Below are 27,014 nucleotides of genomic sequence, written 5' to 3' on the forward strand. Positions count from 1 at the left end.
TTGGGTAAATGGATAGCACTTAAGGCCTCCATTTGCCTCCTGAATGAAGTAACTGCAGAAGAGTGAGCCTCAGTCCTGCCAACACTCGGGAGTGCTAAGAGGTGCTGCGTTATTTCCTCTCCTTGGCAATTTAGGTTATTTATGTTATTTCCTCTCCTTCTCAAAACTGAAGGTCAGACGGTGGAAAGAAGAAGTCTGAGGTCTCTTGGGGTAAGCAATAAAGGGTATAACAAGATCTCATGCTCTTTTGGCATTTCCAGAAGTAATGTTAAGTTTCTCTGCAAGTGTTGACCTCCTTAAGGAAGTTGTAATTGTCCCCTCTCAGTCCCTGAAACAACAACAACCTTGTGTGTGTGTATGTGTGTGTGTGTGTGTGTGTATGTTCATGTGCAGCAAGAACTTGGAGGGATGAAGGGATTGCAGGGCAGTGCTAGGGATAAGTGTAACCTCTCACAGTAGGTGGTATAGTAGAAAGCCAAAAAAAAAAAAAATGGATGAGAAAGCAGGAGTTACTTAGTGTTTCTTTGGAGGGAGAGGGCTTGCCTCTATACCTGTCCTACATAAAGTCAGTAGACAGCTTAGATTCTCATTAAATTTCTAACGATTCCAAAATGCCAACTTGATAGAGACATTCCACTTTGGCACCATCTAGGGTACATTTAAAACTAGTGTTGCGGGTCTCTGTGTACCTAAATTCAGAGGACACTGTGAAAATACTCCAGGAGAACTCTGCTTGGCTTTGGTCCTTACCTGCCTATCCACCTGTGGAAGAGTGTAGCCCATGAACTTGCTGGTCAGAGGACAAGGCAAATAAAAGACTAGAAGCTGGCTTGGTATTGCCTAGAAACAAATCCAAGCTGAAGACATCCAGCGGTTGGATTAGCCAGAGAATTTAGCTGAGCCTGTGCTGCATTGAAATGCAAAATTGGCAAAGCTGATGTCTCCAGTGTTTCTATAATCAGTTATGACGTTGGTGTGATGATTTGAATGTGGATTTGGGGTTAAAAGATCTGGAGGCAAGTCAGTATGATAGCTCACATTGTAATCCTACTTACTCAGGAGGCAAAGATCATGAGGATTGTGGTTTGAGGCAGGCTGCAGCAAATAGTTCACACAATCCCATCTCAACCAGTGGCTGGGTGTGGTGGTCCTGGCTATGCAGGAAAACGCAAATAGGAGCATTGCAGTCCAGGCCAGCCCAGGCATAAAGTGAGCCCCTATCTCAAAAGTAACCAAAGAAAAAAAGGACTGGCAGAGTGGCTCAAATGGTAGCAGTATGCCTACCTACCAAGAACAAGGCCCTGAGTAACTGCAAATAAGGAAAAAAAAAAAAAAATCTGATCTGATCTGGGTTCTAAGGCCAGCTTTTCCATTTCCATGATGTGTAACCTGGGATAAGCTGCTTTGTCTTCCTGGATTAGTTTCATCATAGGAAAATCAAGAGTAAATAATTCAGTATACTGCCTGATGACAGATAGTAGGCACCTGCAAAAAGCCAGTTCACTAGGAGAATGGTGAAGGACTCCATTTGCTCCAATCTTGTTACCACCAAAACAGACTGAAGTGGGGTCATGGCAAGAAATTTACTACCATAATGTGAAAAAAATCCAGCTAAAGATTCTTGATTATTTCCCATATCATAAGGTACCTTTTTAACCCACAGTATAAGGCTATAAATAAACAGGTAGCTAGAACTTCGCCCACTGCTCTGCATCTCTCTCTCCACCAGCATCCATTCTCCTCCCTCACCTCACCCCCAGTGTGCTGTTTTGTGTTCCTGCCAGAGGCTCCACTGTTTCCCTAACCAATTGTGGAGAACACTTCTTATCTGTTAATGCAAAAATGACATTTAATTGTGACTATTAGCATCAATTCTTCTAAAGGACTATTTTAAGTTTAACAAACTAGAGAGGTATAAAATTTTTCTTAGAGTGAAAAGGCTATTCCTTCCTAAAAGAAGAACTTTACTTGGTAGGTGACAAAGAATAGCTTCAGTTTTTATCCTGGTAGAGCTTGTAATTCCCATAAGAAAAACTCCCAAGAGAAGGCACAGACTTACTGTTTCAGAGCATCTATGGAGATTATTTTGCAAATGCAGTTTAACTTCAAATCATATGAAATAATTAAGCGTGGTTATTAGTGTGTAACCATAAAAAATGAAAATTATGAAGCTATCAGCAGATGTACAATAAATACACAAAGGATCTCTCTCACTAGTGATCAGGAAAATGAGACTAAAACAGCAACTTAACAATATGGATGACACCAACGGAATCAATGATGACAAGAGTGTCCTTAAGGAGACAGGGAAATTTTATTATTTTTAATAAATATTAAAAGTCTAAGACTCAGAACCAGGAAGTAAACTGAAAAAAGCAGCAAGCTCCCTCCCTATCATCTTTTAGATGTTAAGTTACAAGAATAAGGGGACATCAGGGGCTCTCTGCATCTGCCCTCTACTTGAAGATGTGAAGATGCAAGACTCTTTAAATAAGTAGAGAGGCAGAAAAATAGAAGGTATGTCTGCCGAAAGGAAGTCCTAAGAAGTTACTTGTTGTTCCTAGGTTTTGGGTAGGCCTATGTCATATCTCCATGTTTTAAATTAATAGACAGTACCTATTTTTGCCACCCAGGACCACTGTCCAATGATTAGGGGCTGCAAGACCACATGAACATGGGTGTTCTCCCATCTCAGAAAGTAGAAAGGCCACAGATAAGAACCACCAATTTGAGTCTTTACACCCATTTCCTGCATGGGGGAACAGGAAGTTTCTCTTTTTTTGGTCTACTTCTCCCTACTTTATCATGTTATGCAAAAAAAAAAAAAAATTCTTGCTAAAACTTCCATCTTGTGAGACCCTTTGTTGTGAGACACCTTGAAATGCTTTACACATGTGGATCTCAAGTACCTGTGATTTTGTGTGGAAACTGGAAAGCCAGGAGAACCCTTCATCCCTCACCCAGTGACACTTACCCTTTGTTGATGACTATATAATTGAGGAAATGTCTTTTTTTCTTTTATTATTCATATGTGCATACAAGGCTTGGTTCATTTCTCCCCCCTGCCCCCACCCCCTCCCTTACCACCCACCCCGCCCCAATACCCAGCAGAAACTATTTTGCCCTTATTTCTAATTTTGTTGTAGAGATAGTATAAGCAATAATAGGAAGGAACAAGGGTTTTTGCTGGTTGACATAAGGATAGCTATACAGGGAGTTGACTTGCATTGATTTCCTGTGCGTGGGTGTTACCTTCTAGATTAATTCTTTTTGATCTCACCTTTTCTCTAGTACCTGGTCCCCTTTTCCTATTGGCCTCAGTTGCTTTTAAGGTATCTGCTTTAGTTTTTCTGTGTTAAGTGCAACAAATGCTAGCTAATTTTTTAGGTGTCTTACCTATCCTCACCCCTCCCTTGTGTGCTCTCGCTTTTATCATGTGCTCAAAGTCCAATCCCCTTGTTGTGTTTGCCCTTGATCTAATGTCCACATATGAGGGAGAACATATGATATTTGGTCTTTTGGGCCAGGCTAACCTCACTCAGAATGATGTTCTCCAATTCCATCCATTTACCAGCGAATGATAACATTTTGTTCTTCTTCATGGCTACATAAAATTCCATTGTGTATAGATACCACATTTTCTTAATCCATTCATCAGTGGTGGGGCATCTTGGCTGTTTCCATCACTTGGCTATTGTGAATAGTGCCGCAATAAACATGGGTGTACAGGTGCCTCTGGAATAACCTGTGTCACAGTCTTTTGGGTATATCCCCAAGAGTGGTATTGCTGAATCAAATGGTGAGGAAATGTCTTTTAGAAGAAATCTTTGGCAGAGCCTACCAAAAGGATGAATGTGCATATCCTTTAGCTCAGCAGTTCTTCTAGGAATCTACACTGTAAGATACTCAAGAAATAAGTGCAGGAGTATACAAAGAAGCACATCCATTATGGCATTATTTATTTGTTGTTTTTAAAAGAGAGAGCTGCAGGCAGTGGTGTAAGCCTGTAATCTCAGCTATTCAGGAGACTGAGGCCGGAAGATCACGTTTGAGGCCAGCCTGTGCAATTTAATGAGAACTTGTCTCAAAAATAAAAAGGGGAGGAGATGTAGCTCAGTGTAGAGTGCTTGCCTGACTGCAAAAGAGGCCCTGGGTTTGATACCCAGCACTGGAGGGAGGGAGGTAGAGGGAAAGAGAGAAAAATGAGAGAATGAGAACCCTAAGATTTATCAGCAAGAGAGTAGTTCAAACAATTTCATGCCATTCAAGCTATGAAAAACCTATGTAACTGTCAAACACAGTGAAATCTATAGAGTTGGATAGGAAAGGATATTATGTGAAAGAAGCTAGTTTTGCCACAGAGTCTGAATAGAAGGATCCCATTTTTAAATGCATTTGTTTACTTTTTCCCAGTTCTGGGATGGAAATCCAGGGACATGTACATGCTAAGCACACTTTCTATCACTGAGCCAGTATTCCCAGTCCTAATGTGGCTATATGTAAGCATGTTCTTCCAGTGTGTAAAAAAGAAGCCTTGGAAACTATTAAACAACTGAGTATAGTTAACTCTGGAAAGCAGAAGGGGGAAGGGTATTCATGTTTTACTTTCTAAAGTTAAGAATTGTTGAGCTTTTTTTTTAATGAACATGGAACACAGTCTAACGTTTTTAAATCAAGCAATGCTATCTGTATGGGCATTCTTTTTTGGGTTTTTGTTTAGTCTGAGATAATTTTGAATCTGCGTGATTTTTTGATTATGGGATCATAGGTTATCAGCTCTTGGACTATAGATTCAGAATGACTGTGGCCAAAGCCAAAAGGATGTTTGTTTCTTGCTCACATGACAGCACAGAGGTAGTTTATTTGCCTGTCAGAGTCATCATGGGCCCAGTTTTCGATCTTATTTTTCAGTCATTCTCAGTGTAGAGTTTCCTAATGTGATAAACAAGGGGAGCTTCTCATATAGCCACCACCTCTATGCAGGACACACTCCTTCCCGTGAAGGCTGGGGCCTGGCAGGTGGGCATGTTATTTCCTCTCACACTGCAGTGGCCAGAAATTAAGTGGTATACACCTCACCTCAAGAGAACTGGGCAAAATGCCCAAGCAGAAATTTCTATTAAAAACTAACAAGATTTCTCAACCTTGGCACTGTTCACATTAGGAACTGGGCAATTCTTTGATGCAGGGGGTCATCCTGTGCATAGTAAGATATTTATCACATCCCTGGCCTCCATCCAATAGATGCCAGTAGCACTCACCAGTTGAGACATCCAAAATTGTCCCTAGATCCTGCTAGATGTCCCCCTAGGGACAAAGTCAACCTTCATTGAGAACAACTGCTAACTAAGGAAGAAGAGGTGTTGGGGACAGCTAGCAACATCTACTGTAAGCATTTCTGTTATTTCTCCCCAAACAGAGTATGGCAGTAACAAAAGTGATTTACCTCTAAAATTGACAACTCCTTTACCAGAAAATCTAACATTCTCAAATTGTGTGGAATTTGATTTTGGTTAATTCTAGCAGAGTGAAAACTCAATCCTTATTTTTTTCTATTGAATCTAAATTTGTGTTTGTATGAAATAAATAGTTTTTATTTGAATACACAAACAAATGAATTTTTCTTCCCTAGTGTGTAGGAGTGGCAATAAGGATATTGTAAGGTGCCACATGTTGATGAATGTCTTTAGTTTAAACCGTAGTGTTTCTAAAAGACTAACGTAGCAGCATTCATAATGGCGCTCTACCCTAAATCACGAGTTTCATTTGCACTTGACGGCACATCTCCTTTAAGGGCGATTAAGTGAGCATAATTTACTGCCGCTGTGCTATGAATACCTGAAGAGCACAGTATTTCTCCGTTAAGGAGAAGTGTTCACTTAATATATTTTTCCTTCTCAATGAAAGATGTACTTCCCTAACAATCACATAACTAAAGTGCAGATGACTTGAAAGACGCCATGAAACACCTTTTCTTTGTTCTGCCTTTTCTATCAAATTTCGAAAAGCTAATGTCAAACAAGTAGATGCACTGGAATCTTGCTAAAAGGCTGCTTAGTGGGAAAAAGGGAAAAATTAAATATAGAGTCGATTTGTCTTGGGCTTCCTCCAAAGTTGTTTCATGCCCACTGTGTCAGAATGACCTTATCACAAGACAATTTTACCACATGTAGTATCTGTGCCAGCACAGGGGAAGACATTATTATAATCGAGCTTCAATATTCTTATTTTGGAAAATGCAGATGGCTGCAAAAGTGTGTCAGAAAAGTAGCCATGAAGAAAAAAAGAAAAACCCATAAAATCATGTGTGGAACTAATCATACAGGGAGAAAAGATTAATCACTTTGTGCTGCCGTAATGAGCAGAGACTATATGGAAGAACTAAGGTAGCAGTATATCTAGTGTAGCAGGTAGGATGACAAAAAGAAAATGGGGAAGTACATTAAAAACCAGAGTTGAGGTCAGGTGCAGTAGCTTATGCCTAGAATCCCAGCCATTCAGAAAGTGGAGATTGGGAGGGTTGTGGTTCAAGACCAACCCAGTCAAAAAGTTAGCAAGACCCCATCTCAATAAACTAGATGTAGTAGTGTACATCTGTCATCCCAGCTACACAAGAGGCATAAGTAGGAGGGTCATGCATGATCCTACCTGAAAAAAATGACTAGAAGCAAAACAGGCTTAGTTCAAATGGTAGAATGCCTGCAAGTGTGAGGCCTGAGTTCAAACCCCATTGCAGAGATCAGGAATGACAAGGCAAGTTTAATTGGGATATTTGGGCCTGAATTGTAGATTTGTATGAAAGCAAAAGGATTTCTGACTTATGACCAGCACTGCAAACTGTACACTAAAATTTGTGCTCCCAAAGCACAAATGGAGCTGGAAAGCAGCAGCAAAGCCAGCCATCCCTACATCTGTGGCCTGGGAGTCAGTCGTTACCTAGGGCTAGATGGTAAATGCATGGCATACTTGAATTATGTAACTTCATTTTATTTTATTTTTTTTCCTTTTTCTTTTATTATTCATATGTGCATACAAGGCTTGGTTCATTTCTCCCCCCTGCCCCCACCCCCTCCCTTACCACCCACTCCGCCCCCTCCCTCTCCCCACCCCGCTCAATACCCAGCAGAAACTATTTTGCCCTTATTTCTAATTTTGTTGTAGAGAGAGTATAAGCAATAATAGGAAGGAACAAGGGGTTTTGCTGGTTGAGATAAGGATAGCTATACAGGGCATTGACTCACATTGATTTCCTGTGCGTGGGTGTTACCTTCTAGGTTAATTCTTTTTAATCTCACCTTTTCTCTAGTACCTGTTCCCCTTTTCCTATTGGCCTCAGTTGCTTTTAAGGTATCTGCTTTAGTTTCTCTGCTGTAACTTCATTTTAAAAGAGACACTGTTCACAAAGACGTGCAGTAGCACAGGGAAACACAAGGCTAGAGTGGACCTCATTACCTCCCACAAGCCCGACAAGAATGGTGTGGTAACCCGGCACTGCTGGCTCATGCCAGTAATCCTAGCTACACCAGAGGCAGAGATCGGGAGGGTCACAATTTAGAGCCAGCCTGGGCAAATAGTTTGCAAACCCTATCTCAAAAAAAAAAACAAAACAAAGCTTCACGACAAAGGGCTGGCGGAGTGACTCAAGGTGTTGGCCCTGAATTCAAGCCACAGTACCACACACAAAAAAGAATGTTGTGGTTTCTAGAACCAACATAGCAGTCATGGGGAATGTAGCTTTCCGGAAGGCACAACCAGCCTGAGTCACCATGCAGGGAGAGAAGGATGGAAGGAGGAATACTCTGACCTTACTCCTGAACCTCCAGTCTTCTGCCAGGGTGGCTCACTGACCAAACCCAACAAGAAACCAGAAGGTGAGGGAACCCTTGGGTGTGGCCACACATGTGAGTGTCCTGAGACTCAGAGCCACATGGAGAAGGCTGAGGAACAGACCAGTATACTCACTTCTGCGCAAGTGGGCACTCTGTTCCCCTTCCCCTGTCTGCCAATTGAATTCGGAGGACTTTGAGACCCTGGGGAAGCCAGAGCCACAAGGACTCTCTGCAGGACTGCCTTTCAGGGACACCCACTGTGGACAATGCCTGATTAAGAAATAAACTCTTGGATGAAGACATTAAATGCCAAGTGTTTTGTAGCGCATAGAATCTGAGGATTTTATTTATTACAGCAGATAGCATTAGTAGGAATTAAGTTACAGAAAGTTCTGAAGGCCAAGCAATTTGGATTCATTGCTACAGATGGTCAAAACCCAGAGAATATTTTATTCTGGGAACCAGTATAAAAAACAACAATAAAAAATCCTCGGAATGATGAGTGTGGCAATTCATGCAGCAGGTGGCAGGGGACACAGTGAGCAATCAGTGATGCAACTGGTGAGAGCCAATGTTATCAGAGGACCTGTTAAGCAGACTAAGACAGAACAAGCTGGAAGGATAGAAGCATGTTGCTTACATGGCAAGGTCAGGTGCCAGCCCGCCCCCATGTAGAACTTGGGGAAAGTGGTAGTATGTGACAGGGCTTGCTGGCCCACTGTTGAGACGTGGGAGAGGAGCTTTAGGGAGAGCTATATGTCATGAGTAACCCCCACAGCAGAGAGGGTTGTGAGAGGGCCTGCCCCATGTCTTATACTAGGCAAGGGACGTCAGGGAGCTGCTGAAGAGTATGATATGTGTTTCCCACAGCCTGAGGGATGCATCAGACTATGGTATTTTCCTGGAAAATTGAATAAGCCAAAGAATTGTGAGTCACCTGCTTGCTGATGGCAAAGCTGGAGAAGGCTTGGGGGTGGGGGCTGCTTATCAACTGTCTCTGGGTTTCTGATGAGTATGTGACCAGTTGAAGGCACTGAGCTCCAGGAGAGTATGTAGCATCATATCATCCCTGATCCTGTCCAAGTGAGGACCTGGAGTAACAACAGGAGGCTACCAGTCAGAGGAGATGTGCTCTTCCCCTAAATAGGAGGACCCAACAGCCACTAGGAGGGGATACCTGCAGATCCTATCAAAGAACTCAACCAGAAACAGAGATGTGTACACCTGGCAAGCCTTTGGGGTGGCTGGATATGTTACAACTGTGCTTCTCAAGTCAGACATTCCTGTGCCTCTTCTCCTTCCAGCACCCATCAGAAAAGAGAAGAGAGCCCTCCTTCTCACCCTGCTGCTGGGGGCCCGCTTGTGCCCAGTAGGCAGGGGGAAAGTAGGTGGCTACTGAAAGTACATTTGAGCTTTTGTATCACTAAGATGGAATAGCCATACACAGTGTCTATGTGAGGCCATTTTTATGGATCTGTGACTGGACATGAACAGGGGAAATTTAATTTTGGAAGTCACTAGATAGATGGGTCAGAGACCTGCCATAAATTTCATCCTGGCACAGGGGAAGATCTAACCCCAGAAGGCAATAAGAGGAACAGTGGGAGACAAAAATAAAATTGTTTGTGATGATGTCTCATAAGAATCTAATAGTTATGTGGCTTTATAGCCCTGACATAAAAATGATTAAAAGATGAGCAAATCCCAAACATGCCTTTTCATTCCTCCTAATATTTTTATAAACATAGTAGCAGTACCGTCATGGAGGTTATTTCCCTTTATACATGTGACAAAAAAAATTAGAAAACTCATAAGTACAAAATTTGAAAGTTCAAATCATCTAATACCCCACAACCCAGAGATAAAAGTATAGATTGGGTGTATTTTCTTCCTCTCTTGTTTTCCTCTGTGGATGTATACACATATACTTGTAGGTGCTTTGTTTTTCAAATTTATGTGTTTTGCATTCTATTTTTTAAACATAAGGTTTTATTTCTCCAAGTTGTAGAGCATTTTAAAACACAGTTTAAACTATAGCATAATTTGACTGGAGTTTATCAAATAATTTGGTCAACTATTCTAAATCCAGATTTAGGCGTACATCTGAATCAATGACCAGATTGAGAAAAGAATAGAGAAGTTAACCCATAGTGTTTGATATGCCTTTGAGTTGTAACGTTCATATTATCAAATAAAAGAGCTACTTGTTGACACTGTAGCCACTTCTACCTTCAAATTCTCTTTTCTTGGTCCCACCACAGCCATGTTTTCCTGCGTTTTGCTGTTAAGTGTTGACATTGCTGGAGGCTCGTCTGTCATGCTCCCTCTCTGACTTCCTTCCCCCTCCCACTTGGTTTTCAGTACCATCCAATCTACTAACAACTCTCCAATTCAATACCAGATGTTTATCTGTTCTAAGATCCAGATGTTCATGTCAACATCTCCATTGGATGTCTCATGGTCATCTCAAAGGGAACTCTTAATCTTGCCCCCAAAATATGTTCTTTCTTCTTTCAATCTTCCCAACTCAGCAAAGCAACATCAGTTCTTTGACTTGCTCAAGAGTAAGTCCTTGATGGTACTTTTCTCTCCCTCATTTCTAGCTCATAGCAATTCCTTCCTATTTCCCTACAAAATGCATCTCAAACTCAACTCTTCTGTCTGTCATCTCATCCATCACCCTTCTCTAGGTCATCAGCACCTCCATATGAACCTCTCAACCAATTCCTGCTCACTTTCCCTCCTGTAGTCCCTCCCAGCTGTTCTCCACACAGCAACCCTCTTCATATTAGAATGCCACCTCCCAGGATAAAAGCTTTCACTGGTTTTTACCATCTGCTGATCAACATGACTGAAGCACACCAAATCCTTAGGATGCCTCATAAAGCCCAGATCTTGATCCACTCAGTCTTTCCAGCCTGCGATTCCAGCTCTTTCCCTGTGGCCCACCTAGTTTCCCATGATGGTTGATTTTCAGGTCCCTAAACCTTGTTGCATCTCTATCCCTGAAAATTAGCTTCTCTGACCTCCCAATGTAACCTTCTGTTTCCTCACGCCATAAACAAGCCCACAGTGTCAATTCCCTGAAGTCACTTCTGTGTCCCCAATTTGTAGAAGATTACCTGACACATGGTGGGCACACAACCAAACTTTGGTGGCATGACCTGCTGACTGACCCCTTCCCATCATTCAAGCCTCAGCTTCAAACACTGCTTGGGTTGGCTTTTGCAGACTCCCACCATTCATAAGGGAGTCTCCGCCCTCCTGGTCTCAGTCATGTTACCCTGTTCTTTGTGTTACTGACTGTAGTTTGTCACTATGTATGTGTATATTTGTTTGTTTAATATCTCTTTCCCCACCAGACTGAAAACTCTTATGAGAGCAAGAACCAAGTCCTGTTTCTCATTCATGCATTCCCCAATGCCTGGCACAACACCTGGCTCATGGAAAGTTCTCAGATCTTGATTAAATGAATAAACAGCATCTGACCTCATGTTCAGAAGAGAACTCTCTTCCTGGGGCAATACTGGGGAAAATGCCAGGGCCAGTCCTAAAATAGAGGAGTATAGTCCACAGAGTAATAGGGCCCTAAAGATGTCCACATCCTAATTCCTGGAGCCTGTCAATGTTTTCTTACAGGGCAAAAGGGATAGTACAGATGTGATTTAAAGACTTTTTTGATGGGAAAATGATCTTGGGTTATCCAGGTGGGTCCTTATAAAAAGAAGGTAGGAGGAGCAGTCAGAAAAGAAGGTGAGAGACAGAGAGACAATTTGAAAACTCTACTGCTTTGAAGATGGAGGAAGGGGCCATAAGTCAAGGAATATGTGTACATTCTAGAAGCTTGAAAATGCAAAGAAACAAACTCTCCCTTCAAGTCTCCAAAGGAGATGCAGCCTTTCAAATACCTTGTTTAGGACTTCTGACTTCCAGACCTGTAAGGTAATAAATTTGTGTTGTTTTAAGTAACTAGGTTTGTAATAATTTATTACAACAGCAATAGAAAGCTAGTATTAGAAGTAACTGGAGAAATGGTTTGCAGAACCCAAAGGCAAGAAGACAGTAGGCTTGCCTACCGATATACCATCTCGATTCCATTGTCCCACAACCAGTTTTGTGATTCTTTCATTGGGGCAAATAAGAAGTTTGTGCTTTGCTCCTTGTGTATAGCTCAGGGACAGAAGAGAGAACCTGGAGTTGGACTTGAACTGTGGAGACGAGGAGGATGATAGGCATCTCTTTGCCCACATATGGATTGCCCTCTTGCTGCCAGTAGTGTTACTGAAACATTTTTAATAGCCTGACATAGGGTCCTTATCAATGAACATCTCTAATTTAAAATTAGATTTATACCTGTAGTTTAGGGAAAATGGGCCTTCTGAGAAAACAAGAAAGCACGGGAACCCATCCCTGGGGGAAAAAAATACACAAGCAGAACCTCTCCCATGCAGACATTAAGGGGTCATGGACTTGCAGATCATCTTGCTCAAGAACAGAGTATGTGCTGGTGTGGTATCTGATTTCCTATTGTGTGTAGGCGTACAGAGGAAGAAGTGGGGGGGGTCATATTAAATGATGGGCTTCCAGGGTCAAGTTCTGCAGGGTTTAGACCAAATCCTGTAGCGAGGCTGCTGAGGACTCATTAAAAACTTTCAAGTAATGTAGTGACATGATCAGATTTGTACTTTTGAAACAAATCACTCTGGCAACATATATATTGGCTATAATCCCATAATTAGTTTGTATAACCTTAGGGGAAAACTGCTGTTGACATGAAATGCTTTAATACTTCCTTTAAAAGCCAGTGATATCAGATGGCGTATTAAGTGATTAAATTTCATAGACAATGTGCTGTAGGAAACAGTTTCCTGTAACCTCGCTGTGGTCAGGATCATTGCTTCCCTAATAGTGGGTTTCTGGAGGCTTTAGTCTTATTCTTACCATCATCATTATTATCTGGTTCAAGTGCTTCCCAGCTTCTATCAGATCCATTGCCAGCTGAGCAAACTCAGGTAAGTCAAACAAATGGATAGAACACTGTACTGGGAGTCTTCTAGAAGACCAGAGCACCATTCCCAGCTCCAGCATACGCTAGCCAATGGATTTAGATCAGGTTAATCACCCAGAGCCAATTTGTTGATCTATACAATGTACAGATTAACATCTACCTAGCTGTGATGATCAAATACAGTCACTAAACAATAGTGCTGTGAGAGCTGAGAGTATAGCTTAGTGGTAGAACATGCATGAGGCCCTGAGTTTGATCCCCAGCACTGCAAAAAAAAGAAAAAAGTACTGCTTTGAAAACTATAACTTATTACACAAATGAAAGCTAACATTCATGCCTGAACCAGTTTGGATTTGTCCAGAGGAGCTATGAAAGTGAGTCTCTTTGGTTTGCCTTTGTGATGTTGCATGGGTCTATCTTTCACCAAGTATCACATGCTTGAGGGGTGTTTGTAGTATCCAGGCAACATACTGCCTTCACTTAGCCCTTCGTAAGGTCCTGAATTAAAAATCGATTGTTTTGCTGTGTTCTGAAATCTTAGCCCATGTTGAACTCCTATTGAAGGAGTCAAAGGGCCCACTTGGAGTTAGAAGGGGGAATGGTTGTGTTCCAGCTCTTTTAGGGCACATGCAAAGCCATGCAGAGAAAACTGGAGGGACTCAGAGTGCATGCAAAGCCACGCTGGTCTGTGAGTGATTCCCCAGAGTAAAGAAGGGGACCCTGGTGGCTCCAACTTTACAGGAACAGAACAGCTGGTTCTAGAAAGAACAGCCAGCAGCACTTTGCACAGAATGTTCTTTGTCATCACTATGACTTAGTGATCTGCTAATCACACACACTGCAGGTAGCATCTCAAAGTGTTTTTCCAGTTTTACGGCACAGCTTGCTCAACATGAAGCGGGACTTAACGTTCAGTGGGAAAATGCCAGGTGATGAGGTCTTTTCTGCTGGTGACTTAAAAAGCCACAGTGAATACAAATTGGCATTTCCTTGAAGCAGAAAGGATCTTTGTAATTATACCCACAATGCACCAGTGTTAAAGCATTTAATTGTTACACAGAGATGAGGAAGAGGAAGTTTTGAGGAGTCATCCCTACTGAACCAGCTAAATACTGCCTCTGTCAGTAACTCCCCACATTACCAGTATTGACATTAACACAGGTGTTTGTTCTGGTTTACCAAGAGTTTATGAGTTTTCCTTTGGCTTACCCATGCTTGGGTATGATTAAAAGCAAATAAAGTGTTTTATCTCATTTCATCAAAAGGAATGGCTCTCTCACGGCTTCTCCCTATGACGAGGGCAAACATCAGACATAAAAGAGAACTTCCAACTCTGCTTCTTGACTTGTTTTGAAAAAATAGATGTGAAAGCTGCCTGGGCCTGGAAATCAGACTCTGCCATACACTAGCAAAGAGACTTGGCAAAGTCACCTCACCTGGCTGAGATGTAAGCTCCCACCTGTGAAATTGGAATAGTCATCACCATTCCTCAGGACCCTTGAAAGCATTAAGTTAAGAGACGGCAGAGTGCACTTGTTTACCAGCCCTCCCTAGGTATGAGTCCCTGCTCTGCCCCTTCACTAGCTTGTGACCTTGGAGAGAATAATGGAGAACGAGTGTCCCTTACCACAAATTCTTGGTGTTTGGGATTTCAGATTTCCTCAGATTTTGGAATGTTTGCATATACATAATGAGATTTGTTGAGCTCTGACCCAAGGCTAAGCATGAAATTCATGTTTTGTATATACCTTATCCTTATAGACTAAAGGTAATTTTACACAATATTACAATGATTTTACATGTGAAACAAAGTTTGTATATTGCAGCTCTCAGAGCTTTTTGCCTTGAGAATAAACTGTATTGCACACCTGTGTTTTGTGTCAGTCATGACCCATCACATGAGGTCAGGTGTCACATTTCCACTTGGGGCATCATGTCAGCACTCAAGTTTCAGTCTCTGCAGAATTTTGGATTTCAGTTTTCCAGATTAGAGATGCTCAGCCTGCAATGCCTGCCTCACAAGGTTGTTGTGAGTAAAGGAGTTACTATAACCAGAAAGCACTTTGAACAGTGCCTGCCAGCTAATGAGCACAGTAGAAGTGTATGCTATGGTTATTGCATGATGACTATAATTGTTGTTATCCATATATCAAGTGCCTAGCACAGATCTCAGTTCATCAAAAGTGATTAACTTTTATTACTACTTCTATTATTTTTCTCAGCCAAGCACTTGAATTTTAAGGAGCCTAAAAAAGAAAGTAATATGATAACAATTTTGGTTTTTGTTTAACTAAACAGATGTCAATGGGATCATTTCCAAAATATTTTTTTTCTGAATTCGCGATTAAACTCGGGGTCTCACACTTGCTAGGCAAGCTCTCTACCACTTGTTCCATACTCCCAATCCCATTTGCTTTTTGCTTATTTTTCAGATAGGGTCTTGTGCTAACTTTGCCCTCACTGGCCTCAAACCATGATCCACCTACCTCCAACTCCTGAGTAGCTGGTATTACAGGTGTGTACTATCACAACCCAGGCCCCTTTCCAAAATCTTATTCCTTTAAGGACTTAAAACTTAATCTCATACTATAGGTGAAAAAAATTTTTTTCCAGTGTTGCTTAGAGCAAGAACAAATTATTGGGCCTTGCTATAGACCCCTTGCATCAGACAGGTCCATCATCTGTGTTACTAACATCTCCAGTAATTCTCATGCTCCCTGAAGTCCCCTGCATCCAAGGTTGTGGGGACAAAAAATAAGTAGGTGCTCTATGTATTTGACAGGTTGTTCCAGCCCTAGAAACACTAAATGACTGTTATCGTTGTGATTCAATGAACTAAGCAGTTCATGAAGTTAGTTCTGGAAAGCAGAGTCAAGGATGGGGTGGGGGAAAGGCAGAACACTTTGAGAGCATGTGGTCTGTTGACAGGGCTGGCACAGAATGTTTTTGAGGTGCTGGCTCCTCTGAAAAGTGCTGATTTCACATCTTTTGCCATACCACCCTGAGTAATGGATGGGGAAAGAGATGCCTTTTGAATTTTTATGCAAAGCTAAAATAAGGAAAATCCATTTGAACGTTCAGAATTCAGAGCTACTGGTACAAAAGGTCACTGACTCCAATTGGTGGCACTGCAGAACTCAGAAAGGGATATTAAAATAGCGAACTTTTTTAAGCACTAGATGCACTATTGACTTAAGTCTCAATCTTCTGCATCTTGTTTTCCTGGGATTTTACGTCAAAGAGCATGCGAAAGAAGAAAAACACCAGGACTTTTTTCTACTTTCTGCATGGATAAGGATGTAGGTGACTGGCCTCACAATAAGAATGACACAATATTCTCAATGGAATAGTCACTGATTAAATGATGACTCTATGGGAAATTGTTGTTACTAGTTGTAAGTAGGCTTTCTTGATTGGTTTTTTGAGGGGGTGTTGGTGGTACTTGGATTTGAACTCAAGACCTTATGTTTGCTAGGCAGGCTGTCTACCACTTGAGTCACTCTGCCAGCCCAGTCCACTAGTTGTATGTGGAGGGGATCAATACTGATTAGCATGGCCATTTCAGGCAAAGTCAGAAAGTATTTACCAGGCCTTAATCCTAGCTAGATGCAGTCTGTTTGGGATTCAAAGTTGGGTGACTGGAGATGACAGTGTGAATCTTGGAAGTGGGATGGAGAGGTCCTAAGATATTAGTATGGTTCTGTATGTTCTATGTGTAGTGTCAGAACAGCATCTAAGTAGACTGAACAAATCTGAGTCATACACAGAGAGTCAGTACTGGAAGCCATTAACAAGGATTGATTACTCCAGCAGTTAAGGAGCCTGAGAATCAAGAATCCAGCCTTTTAGGGACTCTGCAATGACAGGAAATAAAATATGAAAAGTCAATGAAGAAATGACAGAAGAGACTTCAGAAAAGCTGGAAGTGGTCCCAAGATCATGTCCTAACATAGAAATCAAGAGAAATGAGAAATGTTTTTCAAGAAAAGAGTTGTATTATTTGATGCTAAAAGCACAAAGAAATAAAAAGGAATAAAGTATGGAGGGAGGTAAAAATGAGTCTTAGATTTGCAAAACAAAAATATTTACTCAAAAAGAAAGATTTTTTTTTTCAATAAAATGGATAGTCTTTATTAATTCACTTAAGTCAGGGTTTCTCACTCTTGGCACTGCTGACATTTTGAGCTGGACAATTATTTGTGATGGGGGCATCCCCGGCCTCTACTTACTGGATGCCAGTACCAACTTCACCACACCAGCACCACCACCATTTGTAGTGAAACCCAAAAAATGTCTGTAGATATCACCAGATGTCTCTGGTTAAGAACTACTGATTCAAAAGGTTGGGGGCTTGGCTCAAATGATGGAGCACCTGCCTAGCAAGCATGAGGCCCTGACTTCAAACCCCAGTATCAACAAAGAAAAGGAGCTAGTGATTTAAGTATGTGTTTGTTTCTACTGTATTTGTGATCCTGTCTTAGGATTCTATGACATAAAAAGTATGACATATTTTTCACTGTTAAGAATATATTCCAGTTTTCCTAAATTTAGTTATTCTGCTACTTACGCTATTATTTGGTTAACACTAGACATACTGTGCAAGATCTTGGGTTCAATCATCAGTACCACAAAAAAAAACTATATCCATGTATATACACACACCCACATATACTCAGGCATCCATACGTGCATGTGTATATGCACACATACACCTCAATTGAATTATAGAGGTATTAGAAAAGTAATAAATTAGAAATATTAGTGTCCTAGTGCCATATGTTTTTTACAGATCATTGAGAAAATATTGGTGATAGATCCTTGGCAGGATCAGTAAGCAATTTCCAAACTAAGTTTTTGGTGAACATCAAAGACTCTATTCTTTGTTCTCTGATGTCCTAGGGAGATGAAATAGTCTTGTTGCTCTATAGGTACATTATCTGATTTAAAAAAAAAAAAACTATACCAGAAATTAAAATGCTATATATTAGAAACGTTCTACCAAACTCCTGAGTTCTTAATAAAAGAAAGATGAATATTTTAAATTAGAATTTAATCTTAGAAATATTTTGTAAGAAAGATTATCACAAAAAATAATTTCATGAGAAGGCAGATCCTTAATATTCAGGATAGACTCTACATCAAAGGGAGCAGCCTATCATTTTCCAAGCCCCAACTTCCTTGCTGTGTAGGAAAAAGAAGAAAATTTTAACCTCGCCTTCCTGTCGTGCTTCTTGTGACGTTGTAGCCTGGAGGCTAACATGGAGACCCTTGTTTTCTTTGCAGACTGCATCATCTGCTATTAAAGGTGCTATTCAGCTGGGAATAGGATACACAGTGGGGAATCTCACTTCCAAGCCAGAGCGAGATGTCCTCATGCAAGATTTTTATGTGGTGGAAAGTGTGTTCCTACCCAGGTAAGAACATTTTTATTTGTGACAATTTCCGTGCTGAGGAATCTTCACTGTGACATCCTTGTGTTGAAGGACTTTTCTTCCATGTTTGCATGGACTGTGTATGTGTTGAACCTTTGGGTCTACCATATTGTTTCTTCCTGTTGTAGCAGAGTGCCTTGGACTTTTTATGTGGAGGTGGGAACTGGGCTTCCTGTGGGTCAGTCATAATTGTGATGACTGCCTGGAAGACCATATAGAGAAGGATTTTGAGATTCAGTGGGAAAGGAATCAGGGAGAAAAAAAAAAAAAAACCAGCTTCCATGAACCAGCACTGCTACTGGGTTTTTATTATTCCTAATTTAAAAGAATGGGCTGGCCCACAATTCAGCCTTGAATTCAGTCTTAGAAGTCATCTTTTGTGAAGACTTTAACTTAAATTGTCTACAGAAAAGCATTCCAGAAGCTTCTGTCTTGATACCGTGGTCTCTAAAACATCAGGTTATCTATATGTGCTATCAGTCTGGGGAGCAAAAACAATTGTTTAAAAGCAAATACTTGTAGAAATGGAGCATGGGAATGGTCACACAGCAGTGTGAATGTACTTAACACCACAAAACTATAAATTGAAAAGATTATCTGTTCTCTCTATATTTTACCACAATAAAATAAACACAAAAATTATTAATTTGGAAATGTTACTATAACTGGCAGGATTTTTCTAAGAAAATATATTACAAAATTTAAAAATGAAAATAGTCAACTTGGGGACTTAAAGTAAATTACTTTGTCTTTGTGGCTGAGAGTATTGACTTTTCAATATTTCTCTTCAAAATAGACCATTTTTATTATTTATTACTGGAGTCGAGTAAGTGACTGGGTGACACTTTAGATGAGCATGCAGTAACTCCCCTCACAGTCACAAAAGGAACCCAGAAAAATTTAAAAGCCAGCTATGAACCCAGCCAACCTAGTGTTGCTTTAAAGGGTCTTAGCTGAAGAATTTTGGTCTAATGAAGTTTTGAAATTTGCTTCTCTGGGGTCCTCTACAAATGAGATTCCAGACAAAATGGACAACCCCAAGGGGCTAAGAGATAATCCTTGCTTGTGACATTTTTCTTCTTTCTGAAGTTGGAAATTGTCTCTTTGTTTCAAATCAGCCTATCATTCCAAAGCAGTATGCATTAATGACATTTGTTTCTCTTGAAAGCCAGGAAGTCATTAGCTTATCTTCATCTTTGGTATTTTTTTAGGGTCATCATTTCCATAAATGTGTTTGTGAGATGTTCTAAGTGTCATGGTTTTCTAGAGCCTCTCCAGACATTTCAACCTTATTTTTCCCTTTGGCTATAACAAACCAGGAGGGTTGGAGGCTCCAGTGGGAGGGTGGCTGACAGTGAATTCAGGGACTGAGCACAGACACTGCTGAAGATGAAGATGCTCCTTCTTTACACCCAGATGCCCACAGAAGGACCAGGCTGCTTGCTCATAGCCTATTTACAGTGCCCAATCAACAGAACAACCATTGATGGGCACTTGGGGAAAGTATAGAGCATAGGGTCCTCAGACCCAAAACTCTAGTATCACTTGGAACTTAAAAGACAGGCAGATTCTTGGGCTTTGCCCCAGACCAACTGATTCAGCAACTCTGTGAGTGGGACCCAGCAATCTGCTTTAAACCAGCCCTCCAGGGGATTCTGTGCACACAAGAGTTAGAGTACATAACTTCCCATTTTAGAGTGATAATCTTTCTAGTACATACCAAATTTTGTTCTTAGAGTAAGTACATGACTCTTACAATCAATGAAATCCCAAATGTTTTAAATTAGTCTATTAATGACTAAACTGTACATGATACTGTCTCAGATGCTTTACAGCAAGAAGCACATAAGCCAGGTCCCTATCAGTGAGGTGCTTAAAGGCAGCTCCTGAGTACAGTGGTTCCTCCGCATCCATGGAAGATGGTCCCAGAACCCCCATGGATACCAAAAGTCACTGGTGCAGAAGCATTCCCTTAGGTAAAATGGCATAATATTTGCATATAACTACACACTTCCTCATGTATACCTTGAATCATCTCTAGATTATTCATGATACCACTACAATGGAAATTCCATGTAAGTAGTTGTTTACTGTGTTGTTTAGGGAATAATGACAAATAAAGTCTGGGTATGTTCAATATAGGTGCAATTTTTTTCTTAATAGTTTCAGTCTATGTTTGGTTGACTCCATGAATGTGGAACCCAGGGATGTGGAGGACTAACTATACATACCTTTTGTTCATGGATAACTTGTTATAAGCCTATTGTATAGTTATGATTAAGAGAAAATGATGTCATTTTTTACGTTTCTCTTTAGGAATAGGAAGTCAAAGTTGTAACTACTTAGACTTGTATCTTTTTTCTTCACTCTGTCATCCAAACACTGTCATCCATGGTAGCAGAAGCAGACACTCTATGGGGGGAGGAGGAACTAGCTGACTTTTCCTCACTCAGAGGTATCCACCATTATATTTGAGATGCATCATTTAGAATACCTAAAGCTTTCAAGTGTCAGTAGTTCATTTAAACCAAGAATTTCTTTCAGCAAACACTATATTGATTGTTTAAATAACCTGTGCAAACTAGGTATATTTATATGAAGACAGAAGAAACATGTTGGTCATGCCTGAGTTTCCTCACTGAACTCAGTTTCTTCATGGGTTTAGTAAAGGGATGGGCCCCAGTGTTTCACAATGGAGGTGCTAGTTTGTATGAGATTACTCTTTGTGCAAGACTGTACATTTCAAATGTCATTCCAGGGCATACCAGTAATATCTCCTGGTTACTAGAGCAACTGAAAGACCTCCACAAAGTTATGGATAAATTGAGTATCTTGATTGTGGGCATAGTTTCATAGCTGTATACACATGTGAAAATGAACAGATTATACACTTTATTGTATTCCCATTATACCTCCATCAATCTGTCAAGTAATATTGCCCCCAGCCCCATATTTCTAAGCACATCTGAGAATGTGGGCAGAAGTAGGTGGCAGAACAGACTCTGGTTGTAAGCATCTGAAGCATTCTGAGGTCTCTGGTGTCTCTAAAAATCAGTGTCTGTCTCAGTCATAGAGAACTCTAAGTACTTAGAAATTTTTAATTTGCTTCTGCTCCAAAACTACAGAGCCTGTTTCCCTTAGCAACCAAATATTATTTTTTTATTTTGAAATTGCCCAAAGTTATGTTTAAATATTATGCATTTGTTCTATAGATTATTAATTTTGTAGATGGAAAAATCCCTGGATGTGTTTAAGAGTTGAAAGAGGACTAAAAATCCACTCTACCTGATTCTATGATCTTCCAAAATCACAAAGTAGATGAGAAAGAGAACTATGACCATATCTTAATCTTTTGACCCCAAATTCTGTGCTGGTGATTGGAAGCTCAAGGTTGTGGATAAATTTTCATGTATCAATGGTACAAATAAGAAAAAGGATGATTTATAATATTTGTACTATGTGAATGTGAACCTCAGGTGGCAAAGGGGAGCAAAGCTTTTAAGAACCAACCATGAGCCAAGTATAGTTTTATTTATATAGTATATTATTTGTATAACCTACTCTTACTAGCTTTCATCTATATAATAAATCCATTTGCAAATGAAGAAATTAAGGACCTAAAACATTTAGTCATTTAACCCAACTGTATACACCCGGTAAATGGAAAAGCCAAGATTTAAACTCAGGGTGGCTGGCTCCAAAGTTTTGTTTTTCTCTCTATTGTGCTAGTAAAGCACAGGAATGGTATTTCTTCTTTATTGAATCAGGAAAAGTGTCTGGCTTTTGTCCTAGAATTATGGACCAAGGAATTCCCTCACTGTGACAATTCCATAGACCTACTGCAAAGGTAAAACATTATCCTACATGACCAGTAAGCCTGTATGTCAAAGGTTCATAGATATGTTACCAAATCTCATTGCCCCATGTTGTAGTCTTGATAAAGTAGCCAAGCACCTGCAACTCAAGGCATGCTGACATAAACTCATCCGAGAATTAATCTGGATCCTAGGCCAGCATACTACAGCCCAAGGGACAAATCCACCTCACTGCCTGTTTTTTGTAAAGTCTCATTGAAACATAGCCACGTCTGTTTATTTGTGAATTGTGGCACCTTTCCGTAATTACAGCACAGCTGAGTAATCACCACAAAGACTATAGGGCCTACAAAGCTTAAAATATTTACCACTTGGCCCTTAACAGAAAAGATTGCCACACCTGGGTCTACACAGACATTGTGCACCTGATTTTATGTATACGTGGATAGAACATGAAGCTGGCAGAATGGTCTTCCAGGATTCAGTAAGGTGTGGCTGATTCTGGGCAAACAAATAATATATGATGTCCCTTCAAGTCAAAACTCTTCAAATATTTCATGTTTATTTGGTGAAGGTGGAGAAAAAGAGATTTCCTATTAATAGAAATTGTCTGCCTCTTCCTTTAGCCCAAAATAAAAGATTTACTGCATACACTGGATGTCGTAGAACATTTTGCCTTAATTGAAGTTGCCTTCAAAATGTATTTTCCCAGCATGACAGTAACTTCTTGACATGGTTAACATTTAGGTAATCAGTTATATCACCCCAGAGTGCATTGTTTGTTTTTGGAATATCAGCTGTCTTTGAATACTGAGTTTTAAAGATTAACAGCCTGTTAGCCCCAAAAGATGGCACAGCCTCCTGTTTGTACATAGTGTCGCTCACATGGCTATCACCGCAGCACTCAGCAGAGGGAGGTGGGTGCCAGCAAGGACAGTGTCTTTGGTCTTGCTTGTTTTATTTTTCCATTCAAGTGGACTACCTAGTTTGGCAAGAGAGAAGATCAACTTATATTTTACAAGTTAAAGAAAGGATTGTATATGGAACCCTAAGGGGTTCTAACATAGTTATTAACTGTCTGAATTGCAATGAATAAGGCCTCCATCTGCTTCTATGGACCCTGACTTACACAGGTCCAGTTTGAAATGGGGGTGCCTCCAAAGCTTTGTTACTAGACCAGTCTGGTAATTTGCCACTTAAAATTTTCAGTGTGATGTTTGGCCATTAGGACAAAGCATCCTTCACTTACCTTTCCTTGCAGTGGATGTGGTCATGTTTGCTGAGCAAAAGTAAGGTTTAGCATCCTTTAGTGAAACCTGTTGCTGTCACCTAGGAGTTGCTGATCTATTTGTTCTATAAAAGGCTCCAACCTGCACCTGATAGTTATAATTTTAAAGAAAGAAAACTCACCAAATCAAAAATGCCACCCCACAAGCAACAAAGTTGTGGTTCTCAGCTCTAGAACTATACTCCGTACATGTCTTTGAGTCTCTAAATTAGTTTTACTTCATTATTTAACACCAGTTCTCTCAGTCCAGTGCCACCAAAAAATAATAAAAGGTCACAGTCTATACAGATGAGAACACTGCCGTGTAGCTAATCCAATCTCCTGAAAGTGAGCCTGCAATGCAAGGACCTCATGCAGAAGGAATTTGGCCGTTTCGGCAGGAACTCTGCTGAACCAAGAAGACTAACAGAGATGGAGTAACTCTAAGTTTAGGTTCACCCATCACCTTGTGACTTTTCCACTGTCCTGATGGAACTAATTGTCAAAACTTGTGACATTTAACTCCTAACTTTTAAAAATTATAATTTGTACTAATGCATAGTAGAGTTTTTTCCTATTTCTAAAAATAAAACTGTGAGAGGTGCTTCTTTGTCCCTATGTCTTTATTGCCCAGTGTCTACTCCAGCGCTCACTGTTACTAATGGCTTGTTTTTCCTTCAAAGAAATTGCCAAAAGAATATTTTTTCCTAGGGTTGAGTCATGGCTCAAGTGGTAGAGCCCCCTAACTAGCAGGCTGGAGGCCATGAGTTTAAACCCTCCAAAATACACACTTTTTTCTCCTTTTTTATACAAATGGTAGCATGTCATACCATTCATAACAATGAAGCATGTATTCATTCACTTGACATTTATACTAGAGAACTCATATGTCAATACATATGAAGCATCCTCATTCTTTTTTCTACTGCATAATATTTGATTTTATCACAAAATTATCATTATTTTGACCATGGCTTATAGGTCACTTCTAATCCTTTGTTGTTATAAACAATGCTATTAAAGAATAACCATGTACACGTGGGTTGTTCTGTGCATATTCTAGTTGATCTGTAAGATAACTTTTAAGCACACATTTGCTGAATCAAAGAGTTACATACATTTGCAGTTTTGATACAAGTGGTGAAAGTGTTCTCCATGGTCTAAGTATTGACCTACTACGTTTCTACTGTATGACTTTTCAAAGTGTTAGTTTCCTTGGAGCTACATCAAAATTTTGTAGTTTTCACCATCTCATATGTAGAATGGTCTCTCAGTAACATTTGTTCTATTATGAACAGAGTTTATTCTATAATGAATGTGAATGTTGAGTTTCTTTTCATATATTTAAATCATGTGTAGTTACATTTCTATGAAATGTCTGATCATATTCTTGGCTATTCTTTTAAGTTAACTTTTTGGCTGTTTTCTTTGGAGTTTACTTAAACTTTTTATATTTAGAGATTAGCCCTTTGTTATATGACTTGCAAAATTTTTCCCATTTTGTCAGTTTATTTATTTATTTATTTTACTACATGATCAACTCATTCTTCACACGTAGATTTTACCTCTGGGCTGTTTCCTGTTGTGAGACCTCCTTAACCACCCAACTGTATGGAGGGCTCGCACACACCTTGCATACTGCACAAGTCTATTCACTTTGCCACTTCATTTGTTGAGGTTCAGAACTGGCCTCAAGAACATAGCTTCTAAGGTGGAATTTGAATTCAGATTTTCCTGAACTCTAAAATCCATGCTGTTAATTACCATGCAGGGTTTCCAGCATGACCCCAGAGAGTACAAACTACTCTAAACATTAGTCAAAGGAAGGAATAATTCATAAGGCAAAAATCCACTAGGAGAGAAAAAGTAAGCAAAAAGTGGTCATGTATTATGATCCTAATTTATAGGGCTGACCATTTGGGAATGTTTCTCTTCACTCATACAAAGAAAGGCATCTGAGATTGTGTAACCTTAGCAATTAATTATTAATTAATATATGTTAATTATCCACTCTTTATAATTTTCCAGTAAGTGTTATGTCCTTGCCCTTTGTATCTTCTCCATTTACACATACATAATCTATTGATTGTCCCACACAGGCAAGCCTACCCACAGAGGCTTAAATTGCCCCAAAGCTAGCTAGATTGAAATCTTCTTTTGTTCTCTGTGATTTGGTGGCTTTTTAAACTAGCTGTTCCCCTTTTGTACCTGGGGATGTTTTGCTGTGTGTACCTGTAAGCTTGCGGGTCTGTCTGTCTGTCTGTCTCATTTCCAAGGAAACCTAGTACTATCCTAACACCATGACTGACTTAAACACAGTAGTCAAAGAGTTGTGTATCCCAGGAAAATGATTATAACTAATGGAAGCCAAGGTGAGCAACCCAAGAAGCTCAGAATTAACCAAAACCAGAAGGAATAATAAATGCTCTACCTTCTCTGATAGAATCTTGGAATCCCAGCTGCCTAATAATGAGAAAATCTCCATGTGAGTGGACCCCTGGGTGTTTCATCTCACCTTTTTCAATGTTGAAGGAAATCCTCTAATAGCACGAATGTCTTTGATTGTATAAGACAGGAAGTAAAACAGAAAGCAGAAGAAATAAGACATTGGTGATACTCTTGGCCCACTGAAAGCAGCCTCCTTCTGAACCCGGCATTGGAAATGTTTTTGCCTCCTTGCAAAAGAGAAGGAGGTCAGAGGTCACTCTGAGCCTCTTAGCTTTTACCCCTTATTTCTACGCAGCCTACACTTACAAATTATTAGATGTTAGATGCATTCTGGGATCATCCCTTTGACAATCCTGGGAGACCTACAGCTGAGTGCATTTGTCATCATAAATTGAAAAATATAGAATGAGAAATAAAGAAATGTCCAGGTATATTACTACGACATTTCACCTACATTAGGAATATTCAGCTATACTTGCTTAGGAAAACAACAGCCCTTTAAAGGAGCAGGCAACACTGGGGCCGTTCCATGCTGAGATGGGGATGGTGGCTTCTCTTCTTTCAGTCAGCCTTAGTTCCTGTGTCACTTTCCCAATGCCCCTAAGGACATGGTCAGTAAAAGTAGAGAAGGGAACTCGCCTGTATGGATGGTGCTTTATCGCTTAGCATTTTGGGTTCATGGGCATTCATGGATTGTTTCTTTATATCACTTACATATCATAAATATTACTTAAAAGTTTTTCAAAATGAATCTTGAGAAAGAAAAAATAAAGATTATTTGGGAATCAAAATCAAGTTTTCAAATCTCCAAAATATTTAAGGTCACACATGGGTACTGGAGTTTGAACTTGGTCTCCATGCTTGGTGGATAGGCACACTGCTGCTTGAGCCATACTCCAGACTTTTTTACTTTGGTTATTTTAGGGGTAGGGTCTTGCTTTTTGCCCAGGCCAACTGGGTCCAGATCTTGCTATTTTATGCATCTTGCTGTCGGTGGGATGACAGGCACGTACCACCATTAGGTCTCTTTTTGGAAAATCTGCCTAGGAGAAAGAATTCAGATTAAGGTCCCATCTAATTGCAGTGTGATGGTTCTTTCTGGCTGGTGGGATAGTCTAAGAATTATTTCACTTATTCCTGGTAACAAATGCATATTCAGTATCCAAAATCCATGGCCAAAAAAATGTGTTTTTGAAATCACTCTGTTCAGCAAGC

At 40.1% G+C, this 27,014-nt stretch overlaps 1 protein-coding gene across 8 annotated transcripts in view; it reads left to right on the forward strand.

Annotated features, from left to right (window-relative positions):
- Pip5k1b (phosphatidylinositol-4-phosphate 5-kinase type 1 beta) overlaps positions 1 to 27,014 on the forward strand; it is a 273,611-nt gene that overhangs the window by 133,539 nt on the left and 113,058 nt on the right. For 7 of the 8 annotated variants that reach the window (XM_074051987.1, XM_074051983.1, XM_074051981.1 and 4 more), the window contains one exon: positions 18,121 to 18,251. In XM_074051987.1, coding sequence (XP_073908088.1) covers positions 18,121 to 18,251 — 131 coding nt within the window. Of the gene's footprint in view, positions 1 to 31; positions 211 to 18,120; positions 18,252 to 27,014 lie in introns of those variants that run through there. The other variant, XM_074051986.1, reaches the window with a different exon arrangement.

This window comes from Castor canadensis, chromosome 13 (assembly GCF_047511655.1).
Source record: "Castor canadensis chromosome 13, mCasCan1.hap1v2, whole genome shotgun sequence".
NCBI lineage: Eukaryota > Metazoa > Chordata > Mammalia > Rodentia > Castoridae > Castor > Castor canadensis.